The sequence below is a fragment of the Eutrigla gurnardus genome (assembly GCF_963514095.1).
Source record: "Eutrigla gurnardus genome assembly, chromosome: 16".
Classification (NCBI taxonomy): Eukaryota; Metazoa; Chordata; class Actinopteri; order Perciformes; family Triglidae; genus Eutrigla; species Eutrigla gurnardus.
This window is the reverse complement of record NC_139927.1, coordinates 11,359,023-11,384,788: the sequence shown is the minus strand read 5'-3', so window position 1 is coordinate 11,384,788 and position 25,766 is coordinate 11,359,023. Positions and strand designations below refer to the sequence as shown.

Here is a 25,766-nt window from a genome sequence, read left to right as displayed (position 1 = left end):
ACGTCTTACCGGGTCCGGTGACGTTGGGAGATCGGTTGATTGTCCTCGCGATCGCAGATTTACCCCCGTTCCTCCGCTCAGCCCCGGCGCAATATGGCGCTCATCCATCCCACTGCGGTGATCCTGTTCCTGCTGTCTCCTCGCCGGTAGGCTGGAGGAGCGCAGGTTCACAACCCAGGGGTCCGGGGACATGCGGGGGGGACTCTGGGGGCGCTCCCCACAAAACCAAATGCATTTTCACGCTGGTTTAACCTTTGCATTGGTATTTCCCCCAACCCACGGCGGGGCATTTAGTAGTTTTAAACCTTGAACAGTCAGACATGTACGTGTGTTTAAGGGGTCGCTGACACATAATTGACTTACGGGGCCCATCCGAAACACAATGACCATTACTTTAAATCTAAATATATCCTATATTAATGCATTATCAGCATTGACATTACACTGATACTTTATTCTATGTTCTGGGAAGTATTTGTTTAAAGAAACGACGTGGCTGTAACGTCAGTTAAGGAAATAAATGTGAACACAATTATTTGGAAAACAGTTAACACAATCCGTGACTCTAGATAAACACATTAAAAGCTCGTGCATCATCAGCAGTGTAAAGACCGAGGTGTCACGTGTCCCGAGCACCGAAGCATCGCAGCACAAAAACTTTTTTTGTTTCTTTGCTTCACACAGTAGTTCACCGGGGAAGTGCGCGTCATCCGCCCTGCATTGAACCGACGGAAGCGCTGCCAAGTGAGGGAGTTTACGTCATGGGCGCGCCGGCCAATGAGGTGACGGGATTAAAATAGAGCCGTATATATCGGAGGTTAGACCTACTTCTCACATAATACGAAACCAGAGTGATGTGACGGCCCTGCCTACCACTTTGTAGTACTTGACCAACCATTGTTACCGCTGCCGTCGTCATGCTCACAAGCACTTAAGACTATTAATTAAAAAGCATACATCAGGATAACAATTCATAATTATTTATTATTTAATTTATTCGACAAAGTACACACAATTTAATCCCCAACTTGATTTTTTTTTAAAAGAATGGAGATGATAAAATAGACTTCATCTTAAACTTGTGTGTACTTTAATTGTGCTTTTGTTGCTTTGTTTGAGCTAAATTCAGAAGCCTGTCAGAGTAATGCAAAATATTGTTAAATTTGCCTGCCACGGTATCTGAATGAACTGTTTGTATAGCGATGGCCTGATGCAAATAGATCAAATTCACTGGAAGGCATTTGAATGGTCCTCTAGATATTTGAAATTCCTTTAAACCTGTTGTCCACCGTCCCGTGTGACTAATTTCTCCTTCTTTGAGTCATTCCTCTTTCAGATAAAATTCTGTTTTGGCAGATTTGCGGCATTAGGTATTGTGAAAACTCTGTGACAGACAGGACCTTTGTTCTGACAAGTTGAAAAAAGGGACACATTTGCTGAATGCCTGAGAGAAAAGGTGTTGTTTTGACAAACTATACCACAATGAGGTCAAAGATAAGAGACATGGAAACATTGTCTTAAAGCTACAGCAGAAAACATTAAGGAAACACTTTTTTCTGTGTTGGCAGCAAATTGTATACTACCAGTTTAATGGAATTCAACAATATGTCTGTTGTTCCACATTCAGTTAGTCTACTGGTAGAATAAGCAGGGGCGTCAGCAGCATATGGGGGGTCCTGGTTAGGCGGGGGGTCTGGGGGTCCCCCCCCCCCGAAAATGTTACAATTAAGTAGATGTAATTTTCCACATTCTGGTGCATTCTAACATGTTTTTAGAAGATGTCTCTTTTCATATCTATTGTCTCTTGTTCCTATCATTATTATACTGACATTTTTTATAATGCCTTTGCAATAGTAGTTATACAACTGACTACACAATCGAAACAATCTTTTGCACAGTGTATATGACATAGTGGCATACACTCATGATAGCCTAAATATTAATCTGAGAGTGCATTGTTAATTTACACAAGGCTTTTTTCAGCTACTTAAATTATCCACGCCACCCATTTCTTTCTCATCTCCACCACCTTTTTTACATTCAACATTTTTTCTTTTTCACTGTGTAACTTCAGAGGGAAGTCAGTGACTCGGCCGAGGGTCAGGCTGAGCTAATCAGATTGCACAACCCCAACTCTAACCCTAACACTAACCCTAACCCCATAAGCCATAAACACAATGAAAACAAATCTATATTTATTTATTTATTGCAGATAAACACAAAACCCCAAACACAGAAGAAACTGTTGAAGTCAACATTCAAAGTTACGCAATCTCTCTTCATACTGTACAAACAAACAATGTAAAAGTGTGCAAAACAGGATCATACAAAACTCAATTAAAATTTTCAGCTAATTTACAAATTCCCTTCAGGGAGAAGAAACATTTTATTTTATTAAAGGGAGTTGCTTGGAGTTGCTTGTCTTGCTCAGTGAATAATTACGACTGTGTCTGCGGCGCTTCGAACATCTCCTGTCTCTTCTGGACAACATCATGGATGATAGCTGGAGGAGAGAGAGAGAGAGAGAGAGAGAGAGAGAGAGAGAGAGAGAGAGAGAGAGAGAGAGAGAGAGAGAGAGAGAGAGAGAGAGAGAGAGAGAGAGCATGAAGACGTTTCTGTCTGTTCTGACGTTTGACATAAATTACTTCTGTTATGTTTAAAAATAACCACTAGATGGCACTCCAACAATGTCTATGACCTGATGACCCCTGGAGGAGGACTTGTGAAACGCTTTTCAGCTGTCAGGGACTATAACATCAGTCTATCAATATGTTAATGAGAACAACTCAGAAGAAGGTTATTTTTGTATCTGTAATGTACGGGGGGGGTTTTTTGTTGTTGTTGCAGGAAAGCTCAAAATGTTAAAAGTAGATTCATAGCAGTGGAACATTTTTGGGCAATTAACTAGTTCAGAAGAATTTCTGTTGATCCACATCTGCAGTGACCATTTTCAGTTTTGATCCAAAACTATTATAGGGGCAGGTAGGACTTGTATTCTTTTTTTTACATGTATTTTTATTGGTTGTTAGACAAGATGTACACTGTCACACATGTTGCAACATTTCTTTTTGTGTCAATGTACAATGAAACAGTAGCATTTTAACAATTTACATTTTTATATTTTTATAAACCCCATCCCACCCTAACAATCCCTGTGCCATAAAATATATATATATATATATAAAATAAAATAAATAAAATAAAATAAAATAAAATAAAATAAAATAAAATAAAATAAAATAAAATAAAATAAAATAAAAATAAAATAAAATAAAATAAAATAAAATAAATAAAATAAAAAGGGGGGGGGGGGGGGGGGGGGGGGAGTTCTCCTAAGATGAAAGTGTTTGCGCTTTACGTTAACGCTTATATACTAATGAGAGGGGAGAGTGACAAGTTTGTCAAAATAAACCAGTAAAGGGTCCCAGACTTTGTTGAATTTTTCGGTTGATCCTCTAAGAAAGTATTTAACTTTTTCAATTTTTAAAAACATCATCATATCAGAAAGCCACACAGATGCCTTCGGTGGTAATTGGGATTTCCATTCCAAGAGAATTCTCCTTCGAGCAATTAGAGTGGCAAAGGCAATAACATTTTTCTTGTTAGTGGCTGTTGCAGTGTCGTTACCTCTTACCCCAAATATAGCCATTAAAGGGCTAGGTTGTAGATGTAGGCCAAAAGCAACATTCAAAATCCCAAATATTGATTTCCAAAACTCTTCCAACTTGGAGCACGTCCAGAACATATGGGCTAGGTCTGCGTTAGTGGCTTTACAGCGATCACACGTATCATCTAGTTCAGGGTATATTTTTGCAAGTCTGGCCTTACTATAGTGAGTACGGTGGAGAACTTTAAATTGAATCAGATTGAGGCGTACACAAGAAGAGCTTCCATTTACACAGCTAAGAGCTCTAACCCATGTCTCGTCTGAAATGGCTGTTCCTAATTCTTCCTCCCATTTTGTCTTGATGTCTTCGGTTGATACACTACTAAACGACATAATTGAATTATATAAATTAGAGATTTGGCCCTTCAAAGTTAAGGGAATCTTTAGTATGACATCCAAGTTTGAACTTTCCGGTAATTGAGGGAACGATGGGTTTGAATAAAGTGGCGTATCTGAAGATATCGGAAAAAACTGGATTTAGAAATAGAGTGTTTTTTGGCCAAATCTGTGAAAGTAGGAAAAATATTATCTATGAAAAAGTCCTTGCATGTAGTAAGACCCATAGTGTAGGACTTGTATTCTTGTTGCTCCTTTTCCATCAAATAATGTTATGTAGTGACAGATTTCAGCCAACACAGTGTGTGTGTAATTTTGTGCAATATACTGTATTCCCTTACTGTCCAGCAGCTTTCTTGCTGTGTATCTCTTCTCCAAACAGTCGTGAACCTCTGCCATCAGCCATGGGAAGAAATTTGTTTCAATATCTAGACAGCAAATAAGATAAAAAGGTTACTATCGAAATCTTCACATGCAGAAAGAAACTGAGCTCATATATTTCTAGTCACAGATCACACTTCAGATTTGATCTAATGCCGCGGGATACCCTCATGTGGGGGGGGGGGGGGGGGGGGGTAAAAGTGAAAAGAGATTGTTAGTGGAGAGTAATGAAGTGAAGGCTGACCTTTCTCCACAGGGTCAGAAAAGAAGCCATGGCTCCTCAGCGAGATAAAGACCGACGGTACGAGGTCAGCCATGTACTCCTGGGTGAAAGCTCGGGAAGCAATCTTCTCTGCAACCTCTATTTCTGCCTTCAGCACCTTCTTCTGCTGGGCAAATCTACGCTCCTGAGTTCAGAGGAAAGTTCACAATGTTCATTGGTGTGTGTGTTTTTCTTTCTTTGAGGAGACACACTATCCTCCAGTACATAGCACCAGAAACACTCAGAAACACAAATTAGTGATCCAGCCATCCATTTTTTAATAGACAACAAAGTGACCACAACCTACAGGAACTCAGTTCAGAAGAAGAAAAAAGATTAGATTAAAGTATGAACACACTGTTTCACAAGTGCTCTCTAGGAAATGCAGTGAAAAGATATCACAGCATGACGAGCACATAGCAACCCAGATAAGGACAATATTATAAAAACAGATCATTTCATAGATCTTATTACTAAATTATTCAGATTATTCCTAAAAAGGTCAGTGATAAATTATTTGTAAAACACAAAAAAAAACTTGGACTCAAATCAAGTCATTTCTGTAACAATAATTAATGAAACAAATATGTCATCTGAAGTTGGGGAAAAAAACCTACTGACTTATAAATCAATAGAAGTGTAGCTCCAAATGTAGCTGCATTCATCAGAACTATAAGGTTATGGTGTGATCCATGGATATAAAACTACGTATGTAGATATGGTACGATCAGATTTTACTGACCACAGCGTCTCCCTGGCAACATATCCACTAATGGAAGTGTGACACTTAAACTGTCAAGTTCTTCATCAGCGAGAAGAGCACAAAGAACACACATGAATACAGAAATATTTCATGTGAGAAAAAAATCACCGCCCTGCTGTTGACGAGCACCCCCGTGGCCGCGTAGGCTCACGTTTCTGTGATTTAATAGGGAATTTCTATAATTGACACACCTTCTCCTCACTGTGGCGTCGCTCCTGTTCCTGAAGGCGCAGCACCTCTGCCAGCTTGTTATTTCTGAGCTCTTGGAAGGTCTTCTGTTGGGCCTTCAGAGAGGCCAGCTCCTCCTCCTCTATCACCTCCTGCAGAGACTGTTCTATTGTCTTACCCACCAGGAACTCCAGCACTGGTTGCACCTCCCAGTCAAAGTCAAACAGCTGCAGATCAAAAAGTAGTGATTGTGATTTTATACACAAACTGCAATGTATGTGTAGAAGTGTAGAAGGAGTTTCCCCTTTTAATTAGGCTCTCATACTTATTACTACAACTGTGTAAAGGCTATCAAGAATGGAAAAGAGTGTCCAGACCTCCCACGTGGCTTACTGACCTCTCCCTCCTCTATCTGGGTTTCAACATCAATGACAGATTTGGTGGGTATGAAGAGTGGGGTTGCTGGTCTGTCCATGAAAGCATCAGTCTGGCACTCAACAGCTGCAGTCACCACAACTGCACTCAGTTCTTCAAGATATAGCTCTGAATGTAAAAGAGTATTAGAACTTTGGTTTCCGACAGCACATTTCACAAACTCATAATTGAAATGAATGCAATGCAGATCACCTGTTTGCACATCAATGTGTTTTCTGCCCTGCAGGGCCTCAGGAGTCCTGGCTCCCAACTGGTCCCTGTCATGTTGTCGAGCAACGACTCTCCTCCTGCTATCCTGTCGTCTTTGTGTTTCAACAGGGTTCGGCTGAGCCGTCTGTCGAAGGTTGGTGATAATACAAATTTTTTAGACATAAAAGCAAACCCACCAGTTACCAAGCAAGATCAAATGGATATTTCATACTTACAGTTGGTATGATGTGTCTGGCATAAGTATTTCCCCTGACAACACGGCGGTCATACATCACGTTACCATAACTACCGTGGGTCCTGCATTGCCAGGGGAACACACAGGAATGCAGTCGTACAGTGAGCTCATTGCTTCATGTGCTGCTATCTTTCAGTTTAACAATTAGAGACATGTTTTTCAGAAGAGTTCCAGTGCTCATTGTGCAGAATGACATCACTGCATATATTTAATCAGTATAGCACGTTATTGGCGTGTAGTGTTGCAGCTGCTGCCTCTAAAACTGTCCTAACACTGTGAATGTGTGTAAAGTGTTATGAAAGTTACGTTAGCTTTGGTGGCTATATGCCTTCGTTTAACGCTAAATCTACTTTAGCACCTTTAGCAAAACAAACAAACGTACTGTTGTGGCGGAGGCTCCCTGGGTCTGCAGCGGGCTTCAACCGGTCTGGGGCGACTCGCAAAGACGTAACATCCGTCTGGACTTATCTGGCTGCGTGGAACAAAAGACATGTTTGTGTCAGAAACTGCCGCTAACCGTTTCGTTAGTTGTAACAGCTAGCTAGTTAACGTTAATGTTCGTTAGCGGAAAGGCGACGACGAACTGCCGTTGTAGCAACTGTCTCCAGGAAGTGGAATAGGGCCGTTACGTCACTCCCTTTATAAACCATCCATCCATCCATCATCTACCGCTTATCCTGTATTCAGCCCTTTATTAACCTACAATACAAAAACTACCTCTACTACTAGTGGCATTATTAAAACTGTTCCTTCTACAAGTACTTTTTATAACACTGATAGTATTATTACCCCTTCTCCCACCCCTACTACCACTAATAGTAATGTTAAAGTCGCAGTCGACAAGTCGCAGTTTGACAGCAAAAGTGCACCAGATTCTATGAACGCGCCCGTGTCTTCTCTCATCGATAAACGGCATGGAGAACACGCTACACAGAGGTAGGCTAGCTAACGTACTCGTAGATAGCAAATGCTAACGTCATTTAGCGTATGCCTAGCTTGAGGCGTGTGCCTGTGATATTGTAACATGCGTGAGGGGGGAGGTGGGATCTGTGGCATGTGCACACGCCTGTGTTTTTCTAAAACTGGATGATTTATGTTGTTCTATTGGAGCATAGTGTCGGCTTCAGTGAATATGATCAAACAAATGTTGCGGACTGCGACTTTAATAATAATATATTCAACTATTTACATATTATGATACAATCTCACATAGCAGAATTTTGTAGATGTTTATTAGAAAAAGTCAAAAGGTGACAAAGTAAATCTTCCACTGCACTCAGTTATAAGTTACATGAGAGAACTTTAGAGCAAGAAACAAAAACAAGAAACAAACTTGCATCCTATTTAATTAAGTAGCAGTGCAGGTTATTACAAAACAAAGCTCTGCACAACATGTTTGTGTTGCTCAAATGCGACACTGGAATGTGGGCGGTGCGAGGCATTTCGTAAAGGAGAGCAGAAACTCAAGTCAAGGTGATGCTAACCACAGAGAACATTTCAGCTCCACGAAAACTCTGAAAGTGTCAGAGAAAAATAGGGCACCGCAATTTAACACTGCGCTGTATTTGAGAGTACAAAGGTGAGAGAGCTCTTCTGGCAGAGTGATGACTGAACTGGCATTTCCGTTTAGTTTCTGCATGTTTGATTTGTGATGTAACAGGACACACTGGATCAATAACAGTCAAAATAGTTTAAACAAATTACCAATATGGTACCAGCACCACTACTGCTACTCTTGCTATTATTACTGCTATACTACTACTATTGCTTCTCTTGCTACTTTACTGCTACACTACCACCAACATCACCATCCCTACCACTACTACTTCTATTACTATTACTACTCAAACACTACCATTACCATTATCACTTCTACTACCACTACTACTGGTACTCTTGCTACTTTCACTACTGATATACTACCATCATCAGCACTACCATTACTAGTACTACTATTACTACTGCTACCCTACCACTACCACTACTACCACCACCACTATACTGCTACTCTTGCTACTACTACTACTACCACCAGCACTACCATTACTAGTACTATACCCCTACCCTACCACTACTACTACTACTACTGCTATACTAGCACTACTACCACCACCATCACTACCACTTCTACTTCTACTTCTGTTACTACAGCAACACTACCACTACCATGACACTACCACTACTGTCACTACTACCACTAATACGAATACAATAACACTAGTACTTCTACGACAACTACTATCAACACTAACTCTGGTGCTACCACTACTCCTACTGTTACATAATTACTCAATTCCCAACACAAACAGCCAATTATTGGAAGATGACGTTGGAGCTCCATCGTGTGCTTTTGATCTTTTTTTCAACAGGCGTCCACTCAGACGAGTGCAGCGTTTTTTTCTGTCCTGAAGGGCTGTGATTCGCTCTCCTCGTTGCATGTTATGTTGTTTATGCTTCAGCCGTCACAAATTATTAAGCATTTTTCAAGGGGTAAACCATTCAGCTTGCCACTTTGTTAGCCTCTCCTCATTAGTGTTGACTGCAAGCCACAAGGTTATGAAGTGATGAAGTGTACAATATGTTCATTGTGACTGCTGGAACAGAACAAAAAAACGTTTGCAGTGCATATGCTGCAACCCTTCTCTCTAAAAATCACAACTCAAAAGCTCCGGCTTACCAAATTGTTGATTACGAGGTCTTTGGGAGCCTCGTAATTCATTAAAAATGAATTGATTAAGTCGGCTTGGAAATTGCCTGCAGTATGTGGCAAAGGTCTTTCAGCAGATTCTCTGCAGGCAGATATGAACTGGTGACTCATGTTCCTTCACTTACTTTTTTTGTTGTTACAACTTTCTTTACAGAGAATAAGATCCACGTGCATATATTGGCCTAAAAAAGATATATATATGTGTGTGTGTGTGTGTGTGTGTGTGTGTGTGTTTTGCATTGTGTAACTGATAGATCAGAGACATTTCATCACGTGGAAAGATAAAGAAAATTATGTGTTGAAACACGTCAGAAAGGAAGGAAGGGACATGGCATCGGCTAATTGTGCAGTCAGAGATGAGAACAGCAATTCAGAGAAAAACCAAATCCGCCCATGTGACCTCGTCTGGTTTCCTTCTGTTTCAGCATGTGTGCCAGAACATGCCGCTCTCTTAATGACGCCTGTTAGCTTCTGTTATACAACATATCGGGCAAAGAGAAGTGGAACCAAACAAGTCACTCGCCCTTCATTTTCTCATTATTACTGCCGTTTTTTTTGTTTTTTTTACCTTGGAGCAATTCAGGACCGTAACATTCGTTTTGTAACATGCATTTTTTAAATAATATCCAAGAGAAAGGAGACTCCCGTTTCATCTATTTTCTTTTCTTTCCTCCCATTTTAGTGAAAACATATCAGTCATTCTGTAAGACCCCCTTAAAAAAAAGACACACCTATCTATATCTATCTCATTTTATTTACATTTTAGTATACAAATAAACAAAGCATAGTATATTACAAGAAAAGTGCTTTAATGTAGTGGAAGAGAAAGACCATGCAAGGTGAAGAAGATCGACCATGAAGCAGAAAAACAAGACCTTGTGCTCAACGAGCTACACATCACATAGCTCAACAAAACATAGAAAATCAAAACTCATAGCATATATCCAAAGTTTTCATAGCTTCATTGTGATAGAGATCTATCGTATTAACTACATATATTTTAAATGTTGTACTCTAAATAGTACTACTGAGAAAGTGCAACCACAGTAGCGGCACACAGATTTCAATCCAAAGTGAAACCGTGAAAAATGAACAGATTGGATGGACTTCAATTTCATATACAAGCATTTCTGTAACACAGAGCTGCTCAGTGGGCAGAGCCTCAAAAACAAAGAAACCCTATGAATGCCCCTGTGTCTGAATGAATGAAAATAAAAGAAGCTTGCCAGGTTTCTAACTAGACGTTTAAAGAGTCTTTGGCTTTGCCCACTGATGTTGAATTCAGAAAAATGTTTGTACATCTAAAATCTGAACTGTGAAATTGAATCAAACGTAAGACTCCTTGGCGTAAGGAAATTCCTCAAACACAGGCTGGCTACATCTCCGCGACACCACCTCGCGGCGAGCTGCGGACACGGACTCGGACATCGCCCTGTGGCGGAAGGGCTGCTGCACCACGTTGGCTTGGTCGTGTGCTGCTTGAGCAAAACAGTCAAGGTTCTGATTGACAGAACAGGGAGGCGGGAAGTCATAGTTCACAGAGGACGGACGGGACCTCCTCTCCAGCTCAATGGCATCGAGTACAGTCATTGATCCGTACTGCGGAGAAGGACCCACGTGCTGCACTGCCTGCCGGTATGATGGAGGCCTGCAGGGCAGCTTGCTGTCCACCTGCTTAAACACTTCAATGGCCGACAGAGGCCGTGGTTTAAGCAGAAGCTCGGCTGGTGGATCTGCGTCACTCTGAGCGTCCTCCTGGAGGGTTTCACAAGGGAAGGAGTTCTCCTTCTGTGTGTCTTTCCTCATGCTGCTCCTGCTGAAGGCCGCTAAGCTCCTGGTCCTGAGAAGGACTTTACTGGCCACTCTCATGGACTGTGAACGCCTCTTCTCCTCTGAATTGGGCCTGGCGACGTCCTGCTGAGCCTTTGCGGCCATAAGAGGTTGGGTGGTGGTGTTTGCTCTCCTGGGGCAGGTTGGTGACCCCACGGGGGAACTGGTGAAAACAGAGCCTTCGGATTGATTAGAGGCAGCACTCTCAAGGGAAGAGCATGAGCAGTTACCTGCCCTGTAGGGCAGCGGATCCATGTTGGAGCCCTTGCTCATCTTTGGAAAAGACAGCGCTGGTCCATCTCGTCCTCTGAGCAAGAAGGAGTCATCGGAGATCTGCTTTTTCAGAGGCTGCTCCTCGAAGGCCACCCTCTCCGCCGAGCAGTCGTCATGGCTCCTGGAGTGACCGCACAGGCTCTCGAGATTAGTTGAGAGGAGGATGATTGGCTCAGAGCAGCGGCGGTTGAATTCTGGCTTCGTGTCGAAGGCGGCATTAGCCGGCCAAGAGGAGCGGCTGCAGCAGGGACTGAGAGAGGAAGATGACCCTCTCTCTCCGTGCGTCGAGCTGGCGCTCTCTCCCGCCTCTCCATCTGCATCGGGGTCGGTGCTGTCATACGCAGAGTCAGGATGCTGAGAGGACATTGAGTCTGCAGAGCGGTAAAAGGAAGGACTGATTAGGATCTATACATTTTACAATGTTCTCATTTACTCAAGTTGTGATAGTACCAACTAAACACTAGAGATAGGCACTCTACGGAAATGATGTATTCATTCATTTATTTACTTTTAGGAGATCCAGGAAAGGTCTGACATTTTCCCATGTCCCGTTATATTTAATTTATCAGAAATACATGTTGTTGTTATGTTTACCAATCATTTTGTCAATTCCACGTAACAATTGTTGTTCCCTATTAAGCTAGAAATCATGTCGAAATTGAGAAGGCCGGTGTTGTTAAGGGTTGGGTTTAAAGTCAAACCTAAGGTTTCCACACCTCAGTTATTTTTGTACAACTCCTAAAAGGGGATTTGAGTGATGTGCAAATGTACCTTCATCGCTATCCAGCAGATTTGGGATATTTTCTCCAAGTATCTCACAGTGTTCAATCAGGAACTGAGTTAAGTCTGTGACCTGCAACAAAAGAGTGGCCTGATAAGTACAACGTATCTAAAAATATTAAAGATGATGTTCAGAACAGACACAAATTAGTATTTAACCCAACAAACAGCAAACAGTCAAAGTCTGTGCCAACCTTTGAAACCTTTTGAGAATGCTGCGCTGAAAAACCACAAAGCTTCAAAGCAGCAAAAGTGTGAAAAAAAAAGACATCCGTCACAGTCTCGCTACCTTTTTCATCTTTTCTTTTTGCTCATCCAGCGTGGAGAAGTCCAGCTGCAGCAGCGTGGGGGCGATACACACCGCCAGGTTGTAGGCGTCCATCTTGTTGCTGTCAGCGTTTTCGAGGATGCAATGGAGGACGCAGACTAGATGCTGCAGGAGGAGTTTGTTGAGCCCCGGGAGGTCGTCTAATACCCTGTCGGTTGGGTAGAGGGAGGGGGAGGAGGGAAAAAAAGAGAACAGGAAGAAGACATTAGCTTGCCGCACTTTTTTTTTTTCATTCAACGTTTCTTCCTTTTTGTAAACCGAAAAGAAGAGAAAAAGAGAAGTGGTTTGTGTTCAGCTTGCAGAACATTTGGTGTGCAAAATACCCATCTGATGACATTACACCACACAAGCACATAACCTGATTTCCATCCACATATATATATATGTAAGTACAAGCTGAGTCACAGTTGCAGGTAAATTGGGATTGTCTAGACTCATAATTGGCGCTGTCTAGACTTATTAGCAGGTATCGATGGCTTACTTTTTTATTTCCAGAGCTCTCTGCTGGGCGTCTTCATTGTCCAGAGCTGTCATCCACTTGTCATAAAGTACAGATACCAGCAGGCTGCCAGGAAGTTCCTTCAGGAAACTCTGCAACAAACAAGAGAGAGAGAAAGGTGATGAGACACGGAGCTTATTAATATAAATGATCTGGTGTAACACTAAGACTAACTGGAGCTGGTCTTTAGGATCGGGTGTGAGAGAGAACCAACATAACCTCATATTGTACACATACATGTATACATATATACATTGTGGATTATAGTACAGCAGATTAAATATAAAACTACTATACTGGTGGAGGTAGTGGTACAGTAGTGGAGAGTAACTCATTTTGAGGTACTTGAGTATTTCCACTTTATGCTACGTTACTACTTTTACTTGTATCCGAGTATTTCTACACTGTGGTGTTTTTAACTTGAGTAACTGTGGTGGCAGCTGTGGTGGTAGTATAGTATTTGTAGCCGTAGGTGCAGCTCTAGTGGTTTTGGTATGGCAGTTAATAGAGTAGAGGCTGTATATCGAGTTAACACTCTAGGTGTATTGATGGTGTGACGTGAAATGGGACCGGGATGGGAATGTACCTTGAGCAGCCCGACGAGCAGGACGACCGGCTGGACCTTCATGTCCACCTCCTGGCCGCTGTTGAGCTGCTCCCTGATGTCCCGCATGTTCCTGTTGTTGCACGGCTTACGAAACACTCCCTCCGTGGACGGCCCTCTCTTCCTCAGCAACACCAGCACGTCCTGGTGGTTGAAGAGGCATGAGATTATCATAAACAAAGTCAGAAGCATGCCGGGCCATATATGATGAGACTAATCAACATGCACATAACCCTTTCCTCTAACGTTACTCTAAGAAAATATAGATGTCAAATCTTTGTTTTTGTGGATACGAGCATATCAGCTGTTCATCTACGGCCTCAGACGAACTACTGACAAGAGGAAGTGATAAAATGTGACAATGACATTTGACATTCGTGGTAGAAAGTCGACTTACTGTGACTGGTTTAGGAAGTGAGCATTCGTCTGGGCATATGTTAACGAGGGGCTGTCCAAACAGCTGAGCCTTGGTGTCAGGATCGGATCGGCTGGCTTTGTTGATGAAACTAGAGCCCTTTCTGAGCCTCTTCACCAGGTTCCACTTGGTATCTGATGGGAGCAGAAGAGATTCATTCATGCAACAATTTAAAAACAACAAAGCAACCAACTGTTTTCTCCACTCGGGCACTCTAATCAGTGGTTCATTAACTTTTTTCTGATCCTTCATTTCTACACATGGCACAATTAATTAAACTGCCAGCGTCACAACTCACCAGCAGGATGTTTGTCCTCCTGGTTACTTGTCTGCTTTGGCACAGCAGAGATCTTTGCATTGCCCTGGTAACAAAATAAAGAACAAGTTAGTCGTTGATGACTAGACGCAAGAGGAACATGAGCACGTGAATAGGAAAGAAGAGACGCCCACGCCCACCACAGTCTCGCCAATAATCAATCACAAAAAAATGTATTTTTTAAATTTTGAATACAGATCCAGCTCTATTTTTAGTTTGCAGCTACAGCGTATGCATTTCAAAAGCTCTACACATTTAGCAAATCTGTCTAATGCGTCAAGAAGGCAGTGAAATGGGGTTTTTACTTACATAAAGTGGAAACTCGATGAGTTCTTCCATACCACCTCCTGTTAGAGTTTTAGTCTAAAATAAAAGAGAGACAGAGACGGTTATTTGGGTGTTTTTTTTTTTTTTTTTTTACATTTTGCTTACTATTGGCAGAGTTAGCAGTGAGAGACTTACTGCGATGTTGCCACTCAAAACCTTCATGAGGACGTCTGGAGAGGAAGAAGCACAACCAGCTCTCGCTTTTGCGTCTTTAATGTTTCTGTGACAAAGAAAAAATATTCATGAATCAACTTGTTTTGCTTCCAAACTCTTTGCATCCTCAGTCCGAGTATTCAAACTTTTTTTTTTTTTTTGTCTACAATTTGACCGAACAAAACCAACAGAAAGTCTATTATTTGAAACAGTGGATCAATAAAATGCCATATTTACTTATTATTTTTAAGTATTAGAGACAAAATGAACACTGTTCTTAATTATTTGAAGATTTCATCTTGCTGTAATGGACACCACATTCTCTAAAATATTGATTAATAAATAATTTCTTTGTAGTTGAAAATGACTAGTACTGATAATTATATTGGTTAGCTGATATGTGTGCTCTCTGCTGCAATATTGTCAACATTGGTCAAAATGGCTTTTCATTGTAATACTGTCCAACTCTCACTCATCATCTATATATAACATATAGATGATTAAATTGCCCAATCTGAGATGTTGCTTCTTACCTGTGAAGGATATCTAACCAGCGTTCTTTCACCTCAGGCAAGCTGTGGGCAAAAATAACAGCATGGTTTGAGTTACTAATCCACAGAGAGAAGCAGAGAGGCCGGCAGATACAGTGGGAGGACTGAGAGAAAGCGTGCACCCACGGCTGCTTTTAACAACTCTGGTGGAAACTGTAACGCAGTCATGGGAACAGGAAGTGGCGTCACGGCGGGCCCCCTAACCAGACACCTTCCACCTCCTCCTAAACGACGCTTGCTTGTTGCGACTGCGTGGTGGCCAGCAATGGAAACACGACAACAAAACAGTCACGCGCGCCCACATTCGCACCTGAAGGGCTTCACTTTTTCACAACCTGTTGTTCACGATGGCGGCAGCATGCCGTATCATCCATTGAGTGCATAATGTGTCAACAAGTGAGCATATGATTTCTCGTTTTATGTTCTCCTCCATGTGAGTGAGAAGGAAACTTTCACGCGCCGAATCATTACTGAAGACAAAGCATCATATTCAGAAAACAAATGACAACTCAAATCCGACCCAGCTTCTTGTAATACAAACAACATGTTTCATGGTTTTCATTAATTACTTTGCGAGAAACGTGGGAGTCAGTGAACACATTTCTCTACTGGTGCCATTTACTGCCTTTGATGAGGGACACGACATTTACTGAGCCTTTCCCTCGTTTTAGTTGTTGACATTATATAGAATGACACAGCGTTTCTCCCACACTTCATCTTTATTGTAAAGGCCAGTATTTGTAGAAGGAGTTGTCGGATGAAAATCCCCCTCACATGAAAATTGGTAAACTGGCCAAATCCGCACTTCCTATTTAGCAACTTCTTGTCTTGTGATGCTACAGGGCCGACTTTCTCTTTGTCACTTCCCTGTTTCCATGAAGGCCGCATGACCATTTACTACATGTGTGAATATTCCGTGAACAGCGTCAGACGGAAAAAGTGGACGGCAAAATAAGAAACACTAAGCCTGTGTCTGTTTGCAGTTCTACCTGACATGAAAACAAACATTTAAAGGAACCTATAAAGGGTTTGATCAACATTAGGGAAAATTACAACTTACAAAAATTGAGTTTGATGATTTGATTGCAATCTCTCATCTGAAAATACAGTCAGCACCAGTTAGCTTAGCTTAGCTTAGTTTAGCTTAGCACAAAGACTGGCAATAGGGGGAAACAGCTAGCCTGGCTTTGACAGAAGGTCATGAAATCCAGCACCTCTAAAACTCACTAATCCTTACATCTTGGGTTTGTAAAAAAAACATGATGAGAAGTGAATTATTAGCTACAGCGTGCGATACATAGAGCTAATTCGGTTCATTGGAATTTGGGATTTTGCACATTGTGTAAAAATGTCCACAAAATTGGGTTTTTCCAAGATATATATATATATATATATATATTTCAATAAATATAGAAAGAGAGAAGAAAAATAAAGCACTGAAGGTTACTTCCGTAACAAACACAGACTGAGCAAAGACTCTGCAAACTTAGCTGCACTCTCGGTTTGCGTTTGTTGATGAGATTTTATCTTTTTTTTGTGAGATCTAAAATGACTAAAATTAAAAATGACATTTAATTTGTTTTTAATCATGTTTTAGTCAAAAAAAGATTAGAATCGATCATCTCCAAGAAAGATTAAAGAGCAGTTAGAGGAAGAATAACAGAGCTGAGGATCCTCACTGACACATATGAGCGCCATCATGCTTTGTGCGAGTGGAATTCAGGCACGCAAGCACGTGTGAATCAAAAACCTCAACGCTGCTTGTGTGCGAGTCATCTGCTGCGTGTCTGCTCACCCAAAACACACCAGGCAAAAAGTGAGTTCCCAGGCCAAGACCAGGGTCACTCTGAGGTCAATATCTCCCAGCATTTCCTCCTCTTCCTCGGGTTCATCTTCAAAACCGTGAAGCCAGATGTCCTCCAGGCTCACCCTGTGCTTCACACGGTAGCTGGTCGTCGACCTGCAGAAAGAAGGGACATCTAAAGAGTCCTGTCTGGTTCCATCTCCCACAGCTTTTTCTTTAAACATGAAATGCAGGTTTCAGTTCCACAAAGGTCTGTCCCTCTTCAGTCGGTCAGATATGAAGAGGAATCACTATCATTCTACGATGTACAGTGATGGGAAACACTTTCATTTACAGTTAATGGTTTGATAAGTGAGTTTCAGGGCCAGGAAGAAGTCTTATTTCCAATCATGAATGTTTATTCATTATAGACTCAGGGGAGTCCAAAGTGTGTTTACGCTACCGTACTGTAGTCCCACCAACAGGAACAGTGGGCAGGTTGTCGTACACAGATGAGTGTGTGAGCGTCTTCCCACTCAAGAGCTATAAAACTTCCACCAGCTTTGACAAACAGCTGTACTCTGACTAAAAGTGAGCAAAAGCTTGATTCTATGAATTTGTTCTGTTCGATCATCTCGTGTAGAAATTAGATTGTGTTGTTTTCATCCAACAGGAAAAAAGGAAAGGAAGGTTTTAATTGTAATTATTGTAAATAAATAAATAAATAAGTAATATAATCATGTCTCTGTATGCGTACTTCAAGGTTGATTTCACACTCGCTCGTGGGACTAACGAGGCAGCGTTTAAAAGTGAAACTACATATTTTGTTTGTCGCAGATTCAGCTAAAGACGTGTTGAAATTAGATTTTGAGAAAAGCATCGTTTTTTTACCCCTCACGTGATTCCACTTGGAGGAAAACACCAAGCTTTCTTCAACGTACCTAAAGTGAGGGACTAAATACAAACAGTTTTGAGGCTGGGAGATTCCCCAACAGTCCAAATAGTGAGACAAGTTTTGTTTCTGCTTCCCCTTTCACTGTCCAACTGTGAAAATATGTGACAACGTAACATTATTTAAATACACTAACAGCTGTACTTCCTATTTTTTTAGGTTTTTTATATATTCAATCAGTTTTAGGATCAGTTGAGCCAGTAGTTTCCCCGGTGGCGTAATTTTGTTCCTTGAACACCATTTGATTTTTCTTTCTGGGATATATGACGATCTCTACTCTTCTTACTTGAGCTTGGCGAAGACAATGACGTCTCTGAAGAGGAACAGGTGTCTCTCCTTGGTCTTGGAGCCCTCGGTGACCTGAACGCACTCGTCCAGCAGCAGCTCTCCGTTCTCACTGGTGAGGCCGAGGACGAATGGACTCTGCTCCACGGACACCCAGCAGGAAGCCTCCTCTCTGAGGAAGGGAGATCCACAGGATGACCGGGACAACTCACAGCCACATTGTCCAACGTATGTGAAATAGGTATTGTCACAAATCTTGAACTAAACAAGAATCAGTGCTTGGTTGATAGGAATGGGATTCAAAGAAGCAACATCTTTAAACCCAAATATTTCAATGATGGGGGGAAACATTTAGTTGCCTTCTTCCTCTATAGGACTCTCATATGTACGAAAGCAGCAGAAATCAAGTAGTCTGGTAGTTTTGCGAGCATGTGACTGTTACTGTTTTGACCTTGTGTAAGGAGATGAGGATGAGTAATCTTGAGTTTGAATAAAGAGAGGCCCCCACCGTTTGGGAGAAAAAAGGCTTGAATCAGAAGAGCAAAATGTTATTGTCTGATTTTTTTGTTTTTACAGCGATTACATTCGAAAGCACAAGTGAACACATCCGCACCTCCTCACAAAGCTGCCGGAAAGGTGCCGGATCTTGAAATAATGCAGCCCAATTATACCTTTAACCTTGTTGTTTTTACACTTGGCTGTTTAATGTGTATCTTACAGATAAAACAATGGTATTGATCTGCTCAACTAATTCTTGCCAAGAAAGCACATGAGCACTTGACCTGGACCATGATCACCACGAGCACTTATCTGGTTATTTGTCCTGAAAAAACAACAGACAAAAAAACATTATAGGCTACCGGATTAAATCAGTACAAATTCCTCAAATCTGCATCTCTCCTGCAGGTGTCATGTCGAAAAACCACCAAACACAGAGTGAAGACGCTGTGCAAAAAATCAACAGGCAGAAGTCACTGCTGTTGTGTTCGGGTGGCTGAAGAGCGACCTGAAGAAAGCCCCCATTCGTTTTGTAAAACAAATATATGGCAAATCGAATCCCTGCAAATACCACATTGAGCGCGGCATTAGGTTTTAATTTTAAAATGTCAGCTCTGTGTGTGACAGCATCACCCACCCTAACAGGTAAATATCATGTCAATAACCTGATATGAGTTCTTTAGAGACATCTTAATAACGCACTGGTATTAACTCAGCAACAGCAAAACACAATAAAACAGTAAACAGTCAGGGAATTACCTCCTTTCCCACAGGATATTTCACACCAGTCTTTACCTCTCTGACTAATTATTTGATATCTAACAATGAAATAATCTGCCATTTATTTTAGTTTTATTATATATTTTACTGCAACACGATCATGTTAGCAAACGCACTAAATCAACACACACAAGACAAGGTGAACAAACACAAGATCACAAGAGTTGTTTGATATGAATGATTATGAAACCAATTTTGGTCATCGCTCTTCCCACAGACTCTGGGTTCAGGGCAGATATTCAAATTGTTGCAGCAGAGATAATTCCCCTGTTATCCTTCTGGCCCACTGAAGATGACACAGAAAATACCAGCAAACAAAATGAGTACAACTCCAACTGGCGGTGACCAGAAAAGAACAACATAATATATATAATTGAAGTCATTAAGCTGTAAAAGCTTTAAAAAGGCACTAATAACATGAACCACTACATAAATGTACTGTTTTTTTTAATTTGAGTAGAACTTAATCATTCTGGTTTATATACCTTAATATCCATTAGCTTAGCTTTCCTGCCAGCCAAAGGAAACAAAAAAATAATAATAATAAAGTGTAAAAAAAACATAAATGGTAGGGGTAAATGTTCATTTTGGCTCAAAAAATAAACAAATAAAAAATAAATAGGAAATAACATTGTATTGCCTTTATATAAACTTGTTGATACAGACAGACAAACAAGATGTCAAACTTGAATGTAACTAACAATCATATTGCAATAATCAGGCTCTAATTAATAATACGTTTAATTAATCCTTAATGATCCTAGTTATTGTTGTGGAAAAATTATATTTCATTACCAGTGTTTCAAACTGTTGAATCACAATTTGGGTGCTAATTAGGCCTCAGGGGTCCTGTGTTGACTAATCACTGCAATTACTTGTATCGCACTGCATCCACTTATCATTGGAACGTGTTTGTAGTATTTGTGTTGTTTGGTTGTTGTGTTTAACATTTGGGGGAATGTTCTGATAAAGAAATCATAATAAGAACTAAATGTTTGAAGCTAATTATCCTCGTCGTGGTTTTTTTTTGGACGGTGGTGAGGAACTTTCTATACGTCAGTGGCAGTCCCACCACTCTGAAACCACCACCCACACAAAGTCCCCTGCATTGAGGAAATGCACAGTGTGTGTGTGTGTGTGTGTGTGTGTGTGTGTGTGTGTGTGTGTGGAGGTGTTGAAAGTGGGACGTGTCTGACATTTCTCTTATTGGCTTTGATGGACTCGCCCACTATATGCTCTGGGGGTCTTTATGCGACTAGTGCAATAACCCTTAAAGGTCAAAGAGTTAATCATCACATATAGAAGAGGAGAAGAAAGGCCAGAATACGAAATGGTTAATGGGCAGCATTTACGCATATAGTACCTTTATACCGGGCTAAGTGCTTTATAATGTTCCTCTCATTCACACACATGAATGAACATAGATTACAGGGAGTATGTATCCATCCATCCATCCATTTTCTACCGCTTATCCTGTATTCAGGGTCGCGGGGGGGCTGGAGCCGATCCCAGCTGTCATTGGGCGAAGGCAGGGTACACCCTGGACAGGACGCCAGTCTGTCACAGGGCCAACATGTAGAGACAAACAACCATTCACGCTCACATTCACACCTACGGGCAATTTAGAGTCACCAATCAACCTATCCCCATCCTGCATGTCTTTGGACTGTGGGAGGAAGCCGGAGAACCCGGAGAGAACCCACGCTTACACGGGGAGAACATGCAAACTCCACACAGAAGGAACCCGGGCCGACCCGGGAATCAAACCCAGGACCCTCTTGCTGTGAGGCGAGAGTGCTACCCACTACACCACCGTGCAGCCCGGGAGCATATATAATAGTGTTAATTATATAGTGTTATTTTCTCACATTGAAGATGGAGATCTAAATACACTTTCCAACCTTTCTCAACACTTATACAATTTCAATTCGGACAGGGAAGTGCTTCATTTGTTTTTGCCCTAGAATTAATTAAATTGTAATGTAATATGTCGCTATATGATGATATCAAAATGACAGCCCAGGTCGGGACATCCTATCTGATACCTAGCTCAACACATAGGGTCGCAAGATGATTTAATAAAATAAATAAAACTATTATATATATACCAATTATTGGTATTTTTACAGCTTTTCTCTCATTTTTAGACACAATCTAAAAGCCAAATGCAGTCAGTGTGAGTCTGAAAACATTCTCACGGTAGCGGACTGAACATGACCACCTGTGACTGAGGTTTCCTTGAGATAACCATTTGAAATCTGTTCTCTGGGTGTTGTGAGTGAGGAGTTTGAGCTCTGTAAATCCCCCACAGGGACATCTGTGCTTGTGGCCTGAACAGAGTGTGTGCTGTGTGGCCTGCAGGGTCATTTTGAGGTGACATCATAACTGTATGTGTCTGTTCAACACGTGGTGGGAGCATGGTGGGGAGGGGGAAGTGCTACACTGTGAAGACAAATGAGGAGATTTGAGATCGTATTCCTACGTGCTGCCATCTGGAGGCCAGAAGAGGCAAAAGTGTTTAAGCCAGGTACACACCACAACACGCATGATGCATCATGTGTTTCAACATCTCTTTACTATGTTCCCTATGTAGATGAAAGTGTTGTGTATATTCCACAACTTTGATGAAAAAACCTTTTGTTCCTATAGCTACGGGGGACTCCTCCCATTGGCTCCCTGACTGAAAATCACTGTGATGCTTCAGTGAGCTGCTAGTCTACTCAAAGCAGCACGGATTTGCCCCTGATCTGGGGTTTTTGTCGGGGAGCCCCCAAAACTGTCAGCTGGTGGGGAAATTTGTGCAAAAGTCGTGTGGTGTGAACTACACTTACATAAAAACGGTGGAATGACAATTGATGTAACAATCTCACTCACTCATCAGTGTCAAATGAAGGACATTGCCTACAGTCTAAAGCAGTGATTTCCAAGAGTTTAGATTCTTGGACCTTAAAAGAAAATCCGCCTTAAGGCAAAATGGGATTTCTTTTCTCATTAAAATTAATGTTTCGAATAAAGATTTCTTAAAAAAAAAAAAAAAAAAACCTGGTATTTCACAAGTTGACAGAAATTTCACAGAGAAATCAAGTGAAATATCTGAAAAAAATATGTTTTTTTTAATGTCACAGATACTGTATATGTGTTTTTCCCCTCATCTTTCTTAACTTGTTAAACATGTTGAGACCAAACATATTTATCTAGGTTTGGAGCCACTGGTTTGAACCTTAATTTAGACCAGGAAATAACTTATCTAAGATTAAGTAAACGAATCAATTTGAAAAAATATATAAAATAAAATAATTTGACAAGTCAATCAATAAAGCAATCCCTGTGCCATGAGGATTACGATCGTACGTGCCATTCTCTGTAAGGAGTAAATTAGGCACATTACAGAAAATGATTGTATATGTTCAGCAAATGTTGAATGGATGGAAAAAGCTATAAAAAAAACATGAACTCACCTTATAGGAGACCATGTCAACGCCTTTCCGAAGACCAGTGAGGGGGCCGAGCGTCGTCTCTGAGCCAAGTGTCTGAGATGCTGTAAGAAAACAGAGCATTTATATTAGTGAAACTACATACATCTACATTTATGTAACTATTATAGTGCTATTTATTAATTTCATTCATGTGATGTTCAAATACTTTAACATTAGCAACAGCATCTCCCAAAGCATAATGTTTACACTTACACATGTCCTAGTGTAAAGTAAACCTTGTGCTTAAATCAAGACCTAATAAATAATCATATATAATCATTTTTCATTGCCAAGAATTAATGACTCATGTTTCTGTCTGCTGAATATAGTTTTGAAAGAGGAAAATTACTGGATTAATATTCAATGCGGTTTGCTATTGTTTGTAAAGTACCAGCCGTTGGCTAATCTTTCATTCCTCACTCCATTATTCATATTTACCTATTTGGAGGCCACAGAGCTTTTCAATGCCAATCAAGCATATATTATATTTTTAGGCCATTTTTGCCTCTACTACTGTGCTATCCTGGCGCCCCAGGGTACTCATTATTTGAACTAACAAATGTTGAACAGGCATGTGCAGGTGACTCCAATCACAAACCAGGAAATGTAACTTTGGAAAGCAGATTTTTTTTTTCCCCCACAGATGTATAAACAAAGTATAGCATAAATAAATGATTGATTCTCTGGTCTTAGTATGTGTAGGCTATGTTGAAGATAATGCTTTGCATCTGCAACTTGAGACCAAAGGTAATCCCCTCCATAATTAACACTTGAACTCATTCCCATACCAACCTATTAGGTGATAGGTGGGTGTATTGTCTGTAAACAGCCAGAAAAAGAGGTGACTAGACCCTGTATACCTTTGTATACCATCCACTACACCACTAGACATCTCATTAACAGAACTCATTAACAGAACATACCTTTTTTTTTTTTTTTTTTTACTTCATCCAATTAGTGAAACAACATGAGGTGATTATCTCATACTCTATACTGTATCTCCCTCCTTTTTCTTGAGCTTGACAGACTCTCAGTGGTAGATCAATACTCACAGGTCGCAGCGAGGCTGCAGCATCATCATAGCTTCCTCTCCTCGTTGCTGCAACCCCATAACCTGGAGAGTCCATGCTGACTTCTCCGAGAAAGTCCTTAACGAGCCTGCTGTGTTGAGCTGCTGGTTTGTGTCGTGGTGTGAGTAGATGAGAAGCCGTTTAATGGCTCCGCAGTGAACGAAACAGGGATGCGGCCGTGACGCCTCATGTCCTGCTGAACAACTTTTTCTAAATGCTGCTAATGAGGATTACAACAAAAGAGGCTTGGCTGGCACACAGAATAGGAGAGGGGGTTGTTGAGCCTAGCATCGCCCCCCCTCCTCCAAAAAAAAAAAAGACAGTATACATCTCTCCCTGTATCCCTCCATCACAGTCTGTCCTGTTCTGCTCCAGTGGGGCAGCTTCCTCCAATAATGAGGGGGCCGTGCGTCCCATCAGGGCCTGTCGCCTCGTCCCCATTTCTAGGTTAACGAGGGTGAGATGCCGTGACTGCCAGGGCCTCTGAAAAACAGGGTTCCCCATATTCTCCCCATCCCCCCTCCTCTAGATGAATAGCCGCACACACACAAAGAAGTACTTTTATGTTAAGGCCAAATAAAGCATTGCCCTCATATAATTGAAGGGCTTGACTTACAGCAACATGAACAATATAATGAGCACACAGGAAAACATTAAAAGGTAGAGACTGCCTTTCTTAAACAGGTAGGATGAACATTAAGTGTGTTGGGAAGGAAAACAGGCAGGAAGTTACAAAGTACAAATTACTGTACATAAGTACTTGAGTATTTATTTTTCATAGAACTTAACATTAACTTCCTTCATTTTAAAACAAATATCACTTTTTACTCCTTACATTTTCCAAACTTGCTCGTTACTTTAGTTGTAATGCATTTCAGGGGGAAAATATATATTATTATGACGTAAGATGCAGTTATTCAATGTCCTTCAATGTGACATTTTTTACTTTATATACTATACTATACTATATATTGAGGAATATATAACATTGACTCTGAAAATGTGTCACGTTCACAGAACTGGCGAGGAGAAGCCACAAGCACGACACAGGAAACAGTGTTCAAAAAGGAATGTTCTTTACTCGGGTCGACAGGCAGGGTCCAAAACCAGGAGATCAACAGGCAAACAAATTCACAAGACAATCTGGCAGGGAACAAAGGGAAATGGCCTGAATAAATACTGAGGGAATAACGATTGAATGGGCTGCAGCTAAGGAGATGGGCGGGGGAACGAGCTGATAGCATGGCAAGAGGGAGTGGCTGGATCTGAAATGACAGGAGAGAAATCTACACTTTGTAAACAAACCCAGATAACAAACAACCTAGGACTAGGTGGAATTTGTGACAAAATGAAACACTTTGAATAAAACCGCTATATCTTGATTACATGAGAGCCTTTCATAAGGGCCACTAGAATCATTAATGGCCTACTCAGCTGTTACTTTCGCATTTCCAACTTTATTCTGCATGGGAGGGTTGCTTCCAGCTGTTGTCCACAAAAGACATGAAAGAGTACAGCTCACACTTGCAGGATGATTGACTTCCTGCACATTAACTCCCTGGAGACTGGTATTAATGTTATTATACTGACTAACACTTCATCTTTAGAGCTGCACTATAATTGAATGTTAACAATGGCTCGGATGATTACAAAGAAGTAACAAAGAGAGAGTCAGCAGTTCT

At 41.1% G+C, this 25,766-nt stretch overlaps 2 protein-coding genes across 2 annotated transcripts; both read right to left on the bottom strand.

Moving 5' to 3' along the window:
* Window positions 1–2,211: 2,211 nt before the first annotated feature.
* On the bottom strand, window positions 2,212–7,079 carry rsph3 (radial spoke head 3). The gene is made up of 8 exons (XM_084030634.1): window positions 6,840–7,079; window positions 6,438–6,519; window positions 6,205–6,346; window positions 5,975–6,120; window positions 5,601–5,804; window positions 4,629–4,791; window positions 4,345–4,431; window positions 2,212–2,503 (listed from the first exon to the last, which is right to left on the bottom strand). The coding sequence occupies exons 1-8, from the start codon at window positions 6,947–6,949 to the stop codon at window positions 2,439–2,441; spliced, it is 999 nt and encodes a 332-aa protein (XP_083886760.1). The 5' UTR covers window positions 6,950–7,079; the 3' UTR covers window positions 2,212–2,438.
* Window positions 7,080–9,898: 2,819 nt separating this feature from the next.
* tagapb (T cell activation RhoGTPase activating protein b) lies at window positions 9,899–24,192 on the bottom strand. The gene is made up of 14 exons (XM_084030136.1): window positions 24,067–24,192; window positions 22,997–23,076; window positions 18,262–18,432; window positions 17,036–17,200; window positions 15,223–15,264; window positions 14,672–14,756; window positions 14,519–14,572; window positions 14,192–14,255; window positions 13,876–14,027; window positions 13,461–13,622; window positions 12,857–12,966; window positions 12,337–12,523; window positions 12,039–12,120; window positions 9,899–11,638 (listed from the first exon to the last, which is right to left on the bottom strand). The coding sequence occupies exons 1-14, from the start codon at window positions 24,139–24,141 to the stop codon at window positions 10,491–10,493; spliced, it is 2,577 nt and encodes an 858-aa protein (XP_083886262.1). The 5' UTR covers window positions 24,142–24,192; the 3' UTR covers window positions 9,899–10,490.
* Between the last annotated feature and the right edge of the window lie 1,574 nt (window positions 24,193–25,766).

Excerpts from the sequence above, each read along its gene's own strand:
- tagapb (XM_084030136.1), bottom strand. The coding sequence starts at position 24,141 with ATGGACTCTCCAGGTTATGGGGTTGCAGCAACGAGGAGAGGAAGCTAT. Across the intron at positions 14,256-14,518 it reads TCATCGAGTTTCCACTTTAT|GGCAATGCAAAGATCTCTGC; the intron begins GTAAGTAAAAAC and ends TTTTGTTACCAG. Across the intron at positions 12,967-13,460 it reads TGCTCGTCGGGCTGCTCAAG|AGTTTCCTGAAGGAACTTCC; the intron begins GTACATTCCCAT and ends TGTTTGTTGCAG.
- rsph3 (XM_084030634.1), bottom strand. The coding sequence starts at position 6,949 with ATGTCTTTTGTTCCACGCAGCCAGATAAGTCCAGACGGATGTTACGTC. Across the intron at positions 5,805-5,974 it reads CCCAGATAGAGGAGGGAGAG|CTGTTTGACTTTGACTGGGA; the intron begins GTCAGTAAGCCA and ends TTTGATCTGCAG. Across the intron at positions 4,432-4,628 it reads TTCTGACCCTGTGGAGAAAG|ATATTGAAACAAATTTCTTC; the intron begins GTCAGCCTTCAC and ends TTTGCTGTCTAG.